This window comes from Leptodactylus fuscus, chromosome 1, assembly GCF_031893055.1.
Source record: "Leptodactylus fuscus isolate aLepFus1 chromosome 1, aLepFus1.hap2, whole genome shotgun sequence".
NCBI lineage: Eukaryota > Metazoa > Chordata > Amphibia > Anura > Leptodactylidae > Leptodactylus > Leptodactylus fuscus.
In genome coordinates, this window is record NC_134265.1 from 119,240,763 (window position 1) to 119,251,116 (window position 10,354).

General features: G+C 40.1%; 1 protein-coding gene across 1 annotated transcript; it reads right to left on the reverse strand.

The window, feature by feature from the left end:
• Window positions 1–373: 373 nt before the first annotated feature.
• Window positions 374–10,346, reverse strand: SRRD (SRR1 domain containing). The gene is made up of 8 exons (XM_075262787.1): window positions 10,275–10,346; window positions 6,717–6,881; window positions 6,028–6,068; window positions 4,589–4,806; window positions 3,891–3,989; window positions 2,281–2,432; window positions 2,162–2,207; window positions 374–957 (listed from the first exon to the last, which is right to left on the reverse strand). Exons 2-8 carry the CDS (start codon window positions 6,878–6,880, stop codon window positions 766–768), a joined length of 912 nt encoding a protein of 303 aa, XP_075118888.1. The 5' UTR covers window position 6,881; window positions 10,275–10,346; the 3' UTR covers window positions 374–765.
• Window positions 10,347–10,354: the final 8 nt, after the last annotated feature.

A 10,354-nucleotide genomic window follows, 5' to 3' on the forward strand; every position in this document is an offset into this window, starting at 1 on the left:
ATCCGCTGTAATAGAGAGGCGGAAGCCGGCAAGTGATAGACGCCATTACAGGTGCCGGGGCCTGAGACATCGCTGCCCTGCCCTGCATGAAGCCAGCGGCGGGGGGACGGAGGAGCTGCTGCTGGCTTCATTCAGGGCAGGGCAGCGATGTCTCAGGCCCCGGCACCTGTAATGGCGTCTATCACTTGCCGGCTTCCGCCTCTCTATTACAGCGGATGCCAGGCGCCACATTCGGCCTATAAGACGCACCCTTCTTTTCCCCCCAAATTTGGGGGAAAAAAAGTGCGTCTTATAGTCCGAAAAATACGGTAATTATAATAATTTATAGTTTTAATTTTATAATATTTTATAAAATACCAGTTAATAGCCTTTTTGGCTTTTGTGTAAAAACAATGATTCATGAGATAACCCCTTTAAGCGAGCTGCCACTGTCTTGTGGTATGGTGGTTCAGTGGTCAGCAATACAGTGGTCCTGGAGTACAACATCTTCATTGTGTTGGGATGTTTGTGATTGTGAGCTTTTAACTTTGGCAATTCTGTAATGTGGTTTTGTGCAAATGTTCTTCTCCTGGGAATGTTGTCTCATTGGCCCAGGTTTTTATGGTAGGGTCCATGTCATCTGTGCACAAGTACTGTACCTGTGTGTCTAGTACAAGAACAGTCGCCAGTTCCCACTGTCACACAAGCCTCTCTACCAGCAGCCAAAAATACACAGAAATAACAAAATGCCTTTCCTTGATGTTTCTCACAGTGGAACAGTCATTGCTATCTTGTGGGACTGAGGATGATTTCAAGGTCTTCACAGTTTTGATATTGAGGTTCATCTTGAGACTGCCATGTTTTCTCATGTAAAGATTTTAGTTTTCCAATAGGAAACCTATGAATGGATGTGTCATTGAAAACATCGCTATAGCGATCACTCTCTGGAAATGACGTTTCTTCTACAACCTGCAAACTCTGTGGAAATACAGAAAAGTTAAATCCTATATAATAATAGCATTGCCCACTGTACTGCTTCTTACTGACACATAAGGGTGGGTTCACACCAGCGCCCGATCTCCGTTTTGCAGGTTTACGTTTCCTGCCCTTGAAACTGGACAGGAGATGGAAACCTGCAGTCAGTTTCCAAACCCATTCATTTGAATGGGTTTGGAAAGTGTCTGGCCGTGAGCGCCTGTGAGCGTTTTTTGCTGTCCGGACACAAAGTCCAACATGCAGGACTTTGTGTCCGGTTATAAAAAAAAAACGGTTTTGCCACGGAGAGCACAAAATGCTCACGGCCCGACACTGTCTGCCAGGTTTCCGTCTTCTGTTGGCAGAATACGGAAACCGGAAAGTGGAGGCGGGTGCGCAGATGTGAACCTGGCCTATGCATCATTTTTCTGCAGCTTCCAGTTGGGGAAGCTCAATGCTTAGACATTATTATAGCTCCTATTGAGTTAAAAGGGGGCTGCATAAATAAATCCATATAAAAAAAACCTTCCCCTACTGGTGGCTTCAGGATTTTTATCATTTAGTTATACTGCCGTGTAAAGAGACGTAAATGTTATGGAGATTTGTGTGGAAACGGAAGCTCCAACCTCTGTAAAACATATTTAGTTACAATGGATAGTCAATATTTAAAAGCAGTACATTTGTCATTGGGGGAGATGTATGTGGTTGGAGCTGAGATTACTCTAAATGTGTTAGAGGCTATTTCGTCCAATTATTTTTGTATAAGCCCCTTTGAAGTTTTATCCATAGCCCAATTTACAAGTATATTCAAGCACTGATCATAACAATTAGGTAGCCCTAAGCCGCTAAACCAAAGTCCCAACATACCCTTATTAAAATAAATGTTCCTATTTCTTAGAAACAAGGTGCTATACAGCAGGGAACACATTCACATGCCATATCCATACCTATGATGCACAAGACATCTTCAGACCTCTTGCTGCCTAGCACAGTGCTCAGCTATCCTACTCTACAAAGAAGCGGAGTGCATACTCAACTGCCACCCCATTCAGTTTTTTTTGAGCCATACTCTATCAGCTGACCCCTATCCTATGGAAAATATAACCTATGGTGTTAAATACTTGATGCTGGAATAATGATGTAGCTCAATAGACAAGAATAGAAAAGAATACTATCGAGTAGGGCGATGTGTTATAACAGAACTTACCTTATAAATATAAATGTAATCTCTCTGTAGGATTCTGGAAACCAGTCTATAAGAAAAGACATTTTGATAAAAGGAAATATAGTTTTAGCATAAAATAGGGATTTATTCTAATTGCTTACCTTTCTTCCATTCCCTTGAAACTGTTCCCAATGATGATCATTTGCGACAAAGCATCACATGACCAATTCCTCCAGAGCAAGTTATTATACAGCGCCTTGCCACAATGTGGCATGTAGAACACCGTGGCTTTACAGACAGCATGCTTACCCTCCTGTAATAAAGTGGGAACACATTACTTATGTACATCAGCAGCAAATACAGACACTAGATATTTTACACACCATGCTACTAAGATATCACATTTTTAATAATTTATTAAACAAAATGACAATTGTTTTCATGCTAAGCCACTGTCCACTACTGATTTTTATATAAAACCCCTCTAGCAGCAGAGAGAGGAGACGGAACACAGTAAGTGCGATTAAGATTTTGTAGCTGCTTATAGGTGTATAGGTATATCTTATTCCTGCTGCATTATTTCACTGCACACAAAGCCTCTGCTATGTAAGTGTATTGGCTTAGAATTTGCCTGGAGATAAAACCAGACACTAGAATCCATAGTGGATTCCCTTTGCAAAGGCTGTGTGCACTGTAGTAAGAGACGGGAGGAGGAAGGAGATGATGATGATCTACAGGTGAGAGCTGTAAAGAACAGGTGAGTGGTTACACAGGTTCATCCTTAATAATAATAATAAATTTTATTTATATAGCGCCAACATATTCCGCAGCGCTGTACAATTTGTAGGGTTCAGATACAGACAGATACAAAACAAAGAACGTCATTTCACACAATGGGACTGAGGGCCCTGCTCACAAGAGCTTACAATCTATGATCCTTCACTTTCAGATCATCATCAATCATCATCACCATCATCTCCCTCCTGCTACTGTACTGCACACACAACCTATGCCAAATAAATCCACCATGCTTGCAGTCTCCGATTTGGGAACATTGCACTGGGTATAGTAATAAACTTCAATGCACGCTGTGTACACAGTGATTGAAAAGGCAGGGACAGTAATAAACCGTCCCTGCCTTCTCTAGAGGAGCTCCGGGTGTAGTAACAGCCAGCTCCCTACTTTTGCAACTGCACGATTCAAGACAACCAATATGCGAAAGTAAAAACCCAATGGACGGTCCAGAAGTGGTTAAAGCCTATAAAGTGCATATAACGCAAAACTGCATAAACAAGGGCTGAGTGATTATGACCTAAATGAAAATCAATATAGTTTGAACATTTTACCTTCATTAGGATTAACAAATACACCCTTTTTATATGACAAACACCCTAATTACATGCCAAGCCATACCACTGAATTTTAGTTTTGGACATATTCTTTAGCCAATGGCAGAGTAAGATAGGATGGCATGGATGTAAACTAACTGAAATAATCGATGTGAGCAAATTCACATTGATTGAACCGACATTTGGTTTTGGTATTTTTACGATTATCTGCCCAACCCTAGTATGACTAGTGTGTGTATCCAACTGCCATGCAACAAATGCTCACACTTCTGTGCCTACGTTTTTTTGACATTCCAGATCATTTTTGCCGATTTGTATGAATTTTGTTGTGTATTTTTCTTTTTCTTATGTAGCAATAAACCTCTGTCCAGCCATAAAGCCAAACATGAAAAATCAATAGAGGACCTGTTAGCACAACTTACTTCATTTTTCGCCACAACAGTCAGGCCTAGTTCTTGGAGTACAGCAATCTCCAATGGGGAAAATATTGGATCAAAAACATAGCACTGGTGTCTCAGGATCTAAAAAAATATATATAAAAAATAAAAAGAAATTAGTTCCAAAGGACCAGACATGTCACTGTAATCTCTTTTCTTTGCATCAACAACTTTGTTGAAATTTTCATACTTTAACCGCAATGACAGGGACAAACTAACTGAAAAATACTGATGTATATGAGTCTACATGAACTATGTGCCATAGGAGATGATATTGCCCGCATTCTATCCGGAAACAACTGTGTAGTTTTATAGATTTTCTCTAACCATCTTAGTGGTGACCATTTTCTTTCTTGCTAGGTTGCCAATAGATACAATAATGAATGAAGAGACTTTCTATGGTCTGGGAACAATAATTTGTGACTAGATATCTAGTGACCTCTAAAAAGAAGAAGCTTTTCCCCCCTTCAAGTTTTACATTTGTATAGCTCCACCCTTGACCTTGCGCTCCTTTCCTTCTAAGGACCAGCAGAAATCTCACTGGTCAACTCCTATAACATAGTGATATCCTAGGGATATGCCATCACTTATTATAGTGGGCAAACCCCTTTAACCTTCAGAAATAGAAAATGGAGGACAAACAATTATTAACACTGTGGTGTATTCTCATGATGTTCAATCACCTTAAAATGTGCCAGGAACAACAGTAAGAAGGCCATTTGGTGTCTGGATATAACACATGATGTAAAATTTCCTAGACCATAGCACACGCAGTCAAAGTCTTGGAGAGAAATGCAGGTAGATGTAGAGTTCTCAAGGTTCAACTTCTCCATTAACTCCTCAGAAATACCGCTGTCATGTGAAGTTACTGGTGATAGATCTTGACAACTGGGAATACAATCTGGGAGAAATATATAAATAGCTGACAACAAAGCTATTTTGAAAATTTTGAAAATTTTGAAAATTAAAGAAACAAAACATATTTCATTGAACTTCATATATAAGCAAAATTTACAGCAAAATCCATGCAGATGTTGTCTTTTGTTGGAGCATTGCAAAGCACTAGGGTAACCACTGAGCCGCCATGCTGTCCACATACTACATTTATCCCAGATGATAAATCTGCTGCATATTTAGACTGTCTAAGTTTATACCACCTATAATATATGCATATGATAATAGCAGAAAATCCAGCACCCAGGAGTCCGGTGTAATTTTAGATTAAAACTTCACTTTTATTTCAATGGAGTCGTATTCCGAAGGTAAAAACAAGACATCCAAGTGTGAGTCCGAGTGCAGAGATGGATTACTGGCTATGCCATGGCTATGCAGTAATCCATCTCTGCACTCGGACTCACACTTGGATATCTTGTTTTTACCTTCGGAGTACGACTCCATTGAAATAAAAGTGAAGTTTTAATCTAAAATTACACCGGACTCCTGGGTGCTGGATTTTCTGCTATTATCATATGCATTGCTGCGATCCCGGCCGGAGGAACTTCTATCTGTGCACTCCATATTGGATTCCGTTCACACACCAGTTGTTTTTATTACTCATCAAGAACTGTAAGTGACCAGTTTTTTCTATACTTTTGGACAATTATCTAGTGGGCTGAGCGTTACCGTCTACTTGTCGTCACCTATAATATACCTTACTTTGGACCAAAATTTTAAAGGGGTTGTACCGTTTTTTTAGTTATCCCATGTTGAGAGGATAGGGAACACCTTTCGGGTTCTCCTGTCTTGATAAAGTGACAGGGTAAGCATAATTAATTTTTATTTTTATTTATATTTGCCTAAATAATTTAATAATAAGCTTCTTATAATCAACAGAAGCTTTAGGTTTTAGATTTTGAGCCTCTGGGAAAAGACTATGTAATAATATTCTACCCAGTTTGAATTATACAGGAAGGTCCTGAGATGGTGACACCTTGGATAGAGGATAAATATTTTTGTTGTATAACTCCTTTAACCAATTAACCTACCATAAACGGGTGTCATTGGTATCAACACAATGACATCACAGTATCAGCAACAGCATAACAGAAATAAATGGACAACAATCTGAATTTTCTGATATTAGAATGAATAGTTTACATAGTCCAGGTCAAAACATTCTCACCTTGGCAAGAAACCCAAAAATCAGACATCTGCAGATCTGCCCTGTTAAAATAAAAAAAACATAAAAGATAATTTAAACAGTCATATTAGGATCTATAAAGAAGTTTCAGATTTTAAGAGAGTCTGCAGATAGATATGTAAGATTAGCAGCAATCAAAGGATGTTTTTCTTTGTGAATCGGAGCCTCTGTTGTGAAGATATTGGCATTTTTGTCAGTAAGCAAAAGAGCTATGACGGTATTGCTGCTTACCTCTTGGGAGCAATGGCAGTGCTGTTGTTGCTTCAAACAGCTCATTTGAATGTTAACAGAAACAGGGTATCTCTGCAATGTAGAGAACCTACTAAAGAAAGATGCTGCCTTATAGTGTAGTGATGGATAGACTAGCTAAAGCAAGGGACTGTATATAACAAAAGCTGTTACTGTGAGAATTTATGAGGCTATATTCACACCTATATGGTGTGGTGACCTCCTAGCATGTATACTAATGTCATCACAAATAAACTTATGCAGGGAAGCAAATGTGAAGATAGTTGCATTGGTTTTGTTCATGTGTTTGGTGGATTTCAAATGATCCTGTTGGAACAAAGTGTGAACTTAGAATATAAATTGCTAACTGATGCAGGTAAGGCCATCTCCATCTATGCTATGTGTGGCCTTATACTGTGTACAGTAATAAATTAATAACTTACATGGTCTCATTAATTCGCTTTATTACATCGGTGCAATCCTTAGCTAGACACAAGTTATGAGGCGGTTCAGTAGCAGCAGATGCAGCAGTTGTAATATGCTTTACCCGGGATGATTTCTTATTGGCTTTTTTCTTGCTGACCACCTGCCATGCATCTGAATCCATCCTGGAATAGAGACAGCTAATATGAACAAGATTTATCACGTTTCACAACGCTGTACATAGGGACTGATTATCATAATATATCAGCCTGGCATTCTCATTACCCATAATTTCATACACATGGGAAAAACTGGATGACCCTTGAAGGGACTGTCCAGAAACCTGACAACTCACAGTGGACACCAAGGGAAGGTGAACATTGGAAAAAAAAAAACCTACTCCAGGGTCCGCCACTGTCCATAGGAAGTCTTGCACTGCATGTAACCGCTGAGGCCAACCAATAACCTGAGTAGTGGCTGGAAAAGATTCCGGGAGAATACATACCTTGCTGGGTCCTTTTTTCTGGCAGTTGAAGCTATCAATCTATTGGCTACTGGCCTCAGCAGTCACGTGCAGTGCAGGACTTCCTGTGGCGACTTTGGACATCACAGGATGTCTTGTGGACATCGAAGCAGTGAGGAAAGGCGAGTATGATTGGGGGTTTTTATGTTTCACCTTCCATGGCAGTCTTTGAGAGTTGTCAAATGCCCGGAAAATCCCTTTAAGCAGACATTATGCATATATACAAAGTACCGTGTTTGAAAGTAAGACAGGGTCTTATATTATAAGTGCTACGGCTTATTTTAGGCTATGGCTTGTTTTTCATTCATTGGAGCAAATCAGTATTTTTTGAATTTGGCAGAGCTAGATTTATCATGTGGTGTCTATTTTTGTTGTTTTTGGATGTCTCTCTTCCTTTTTGTATTTTTTGATTTTTATACTTTTTTGTGATATATATTTATATTAAAAGTTAAGTTTAACAATTCCTTAACCAATCCTCATAGTGCTGGAATAATTGTATTTTTTATTTTGGTTTATTAACCCTAACTTACATTCGCAATTAATGGTGCAGTCAGTGACTCTTAAACTTACAGGCACTCTCTCTAAACACTTTGTGTGGCAGTAGCACCATACCCTCTTCATCTCCTCTCCTTTATGCTAAGGAGGAGGTGCTGTAGTGGAGTGGCTGCATCTATGGTAGCGAGCAGGGGTGGGACTTGATGTCCGTTCACATAGGTAGCCAAGCCCACAGCTTAGTAGCGGTCAGGAGCTGGGACTCTTTGCCCTGGTGGGAGGTAGTGGAGCAATTGTCCAGGACGGTTGGGACCTACGGTATGCCTATTCTACATGACGTCAGTGACGTGACGTAACCTAGCGCTGGAGGTACTTACTGTAACTAGGGATTATTTTTGGAGTAGGGTTTATATTTCACACCTACTGCAAAAACCCTACAAAATTAAGCCAGGGCTTATTTTTGGAATGGGGTTTATTTTTGGAGAAACTGGGTAGTTAGAACATTCAACTACAGAAATACTGCACTCTATTTATTTTGAGAAGTTATTTCTAGCAATCTTCCTTAACCCCTTCCTGACATCCGCCGTACTATTACGGCGCATGCCGGGTGTGTAACTATGGCGGCCACCCAGGTGGCCGCCATAGCCGCCGGGTGTCTACTGCTTTACGCAGTAGACAACCAGCGCTTACGTCTCCGATCGGTCCCCGGACTGATCGGAGACATTAACTCCTCCGGCGCCGCGATCAAAGGCTTGTAAAGGCTCCTGGCTTGTCTGCAGTGATTTGCTTTTGCAGGCTGGTCTATGCAGCCTGCAAAAGAAATGATGTTTTTTTGCAATGCATTGCAATGCATTAACATTGTAATGCAGTGCATTAGTGATCAGACCCCCTGGGGTTCAAGACCCCTAGGGGGGTCTAATAAATGCAAAAAAAATTTTGAAAAAAAGTAAAAAAAAAAATATAAAATTTTTAAAAAAGTATTAAAAATTCAAATCACCCCCCTTTCCCTAGAACACATAAAAAACTAGTTAAATTCTGTGAAACACATACACGTTAGGTATCCCTGTGTCCGAAATCACCCGCTCTACAAATCTATAAAAATATTTTTCCTGTTCGGTAAACGCTGTAGTGGGAAAAATAGTCAAAAGTGCCAAACCGGCATTTTTTCACTGTTTTGATTCTGATAAAGATTTGAATAAAAAGTGATCAAAGCAATAGCATTTCCCAAAAAAGGTAGAACTAAAAAGTACACCTGGCCCCGCAAAAAAAGACGCCCTATAGGCTGTCAGAATATGGCGACTTTTAGAAAAATAATTTTTTTTTAACAGTTTTGAATTTTTTTTAAGGGGTTAAAATTAGAGATGAGCGAGTACTGTTCGGATCAGCCGATGCAAACAGCACTCTCCATAGAAATGAATGGATGCACCTGGTACTTCCGCTTTGACGGTGGCCGGCCGCTAAACCCCCCGCGTGCTGGCTACATCCATTCATTTCTATGCGAGCGTGCTGTTCGGATCGGCTGATCCGAACAGTACTTGCTCATCTCTAGTTAAAATGTAAATAAAACCATATAAATTTGGTATCCCTGGAATCGTACACAAACATAGAATACAGGGGACATGTCATTTTGGCTGCACAGTGAACGCCATAAAACCGAAGCCCGTAAGAAATTCGCAGAAATGCACTTTTTCTTCAAATTTACCCCATTCTGAATTTTTTTCCAGCTTCCCAGTACATTATACAGAATAATTAATGACGGCATCATGAAGAAAAATTTGTCCCGCAAAGATTAAGACCTCATATGGCTCTGGGAGCGGAGAAATAAAAAAGTTATGGGGTTTAGAAGGAGGGGAGTCAAAAATGAAAAACGAAAATCAAAAATGCCATCGGCGGGAAGGGGTTAAGAAACTGACACCAAAACAAAACAAGAAAACTGAACAACTTATACCGGCCCTTCTAATGATCAGCTTGATGTTATGTGTCGCATCACGAGACAAGTAACAGCACCCCAGCGGTCACCGCTTGCTGTGCTCAACAATGATGTGCTGAAAATAAGCTTCAGAGGTCAGCATAGTGAAATAATGATCAGCATAGTGAAAATTTTCACCAAAGTCAAAGCAATTCAGATAAGGACATTATCTTGGAAAATTGTGATCCGTAGAGGGTCTATCAGCCCCTCCTGACACGTATGTTTTACTAAATACTTGAACTCTCCAAATTTGGGGCAGTTTCTCTTCGAAATCTGTGTGTTCCTCTGATATTAATCCTGGAAATATATGAAGGGCAACATCAGACTTCTATGGACAGGTCTCATTGACAAGTAGAATGGTAGTATGCATGCATTTCCAGTAGGAATAACAGTGGGGCAGCACAATGTTGAGCTGTAAGAAAAGCTGTATATGATGGGAAATACAAGTATTTAGTAAAGCAGACAGGAGAGGAGACAGCTCATGTCCACAGCAGCTGCCATAAGAAAACTCTCGTGTAAGAAATCAGTGATCTTCCCTCAGATTCCCCGGCCAATCCCATGATATAGGATTATCAGTGTAATAGAACTGTATACCTTTCAGCATGGACCAGTCACTGCACGCTTGCGTTCCACTTGACTCTCCACGCGTCCATCCTTTCCCTCAGACCGGAAGC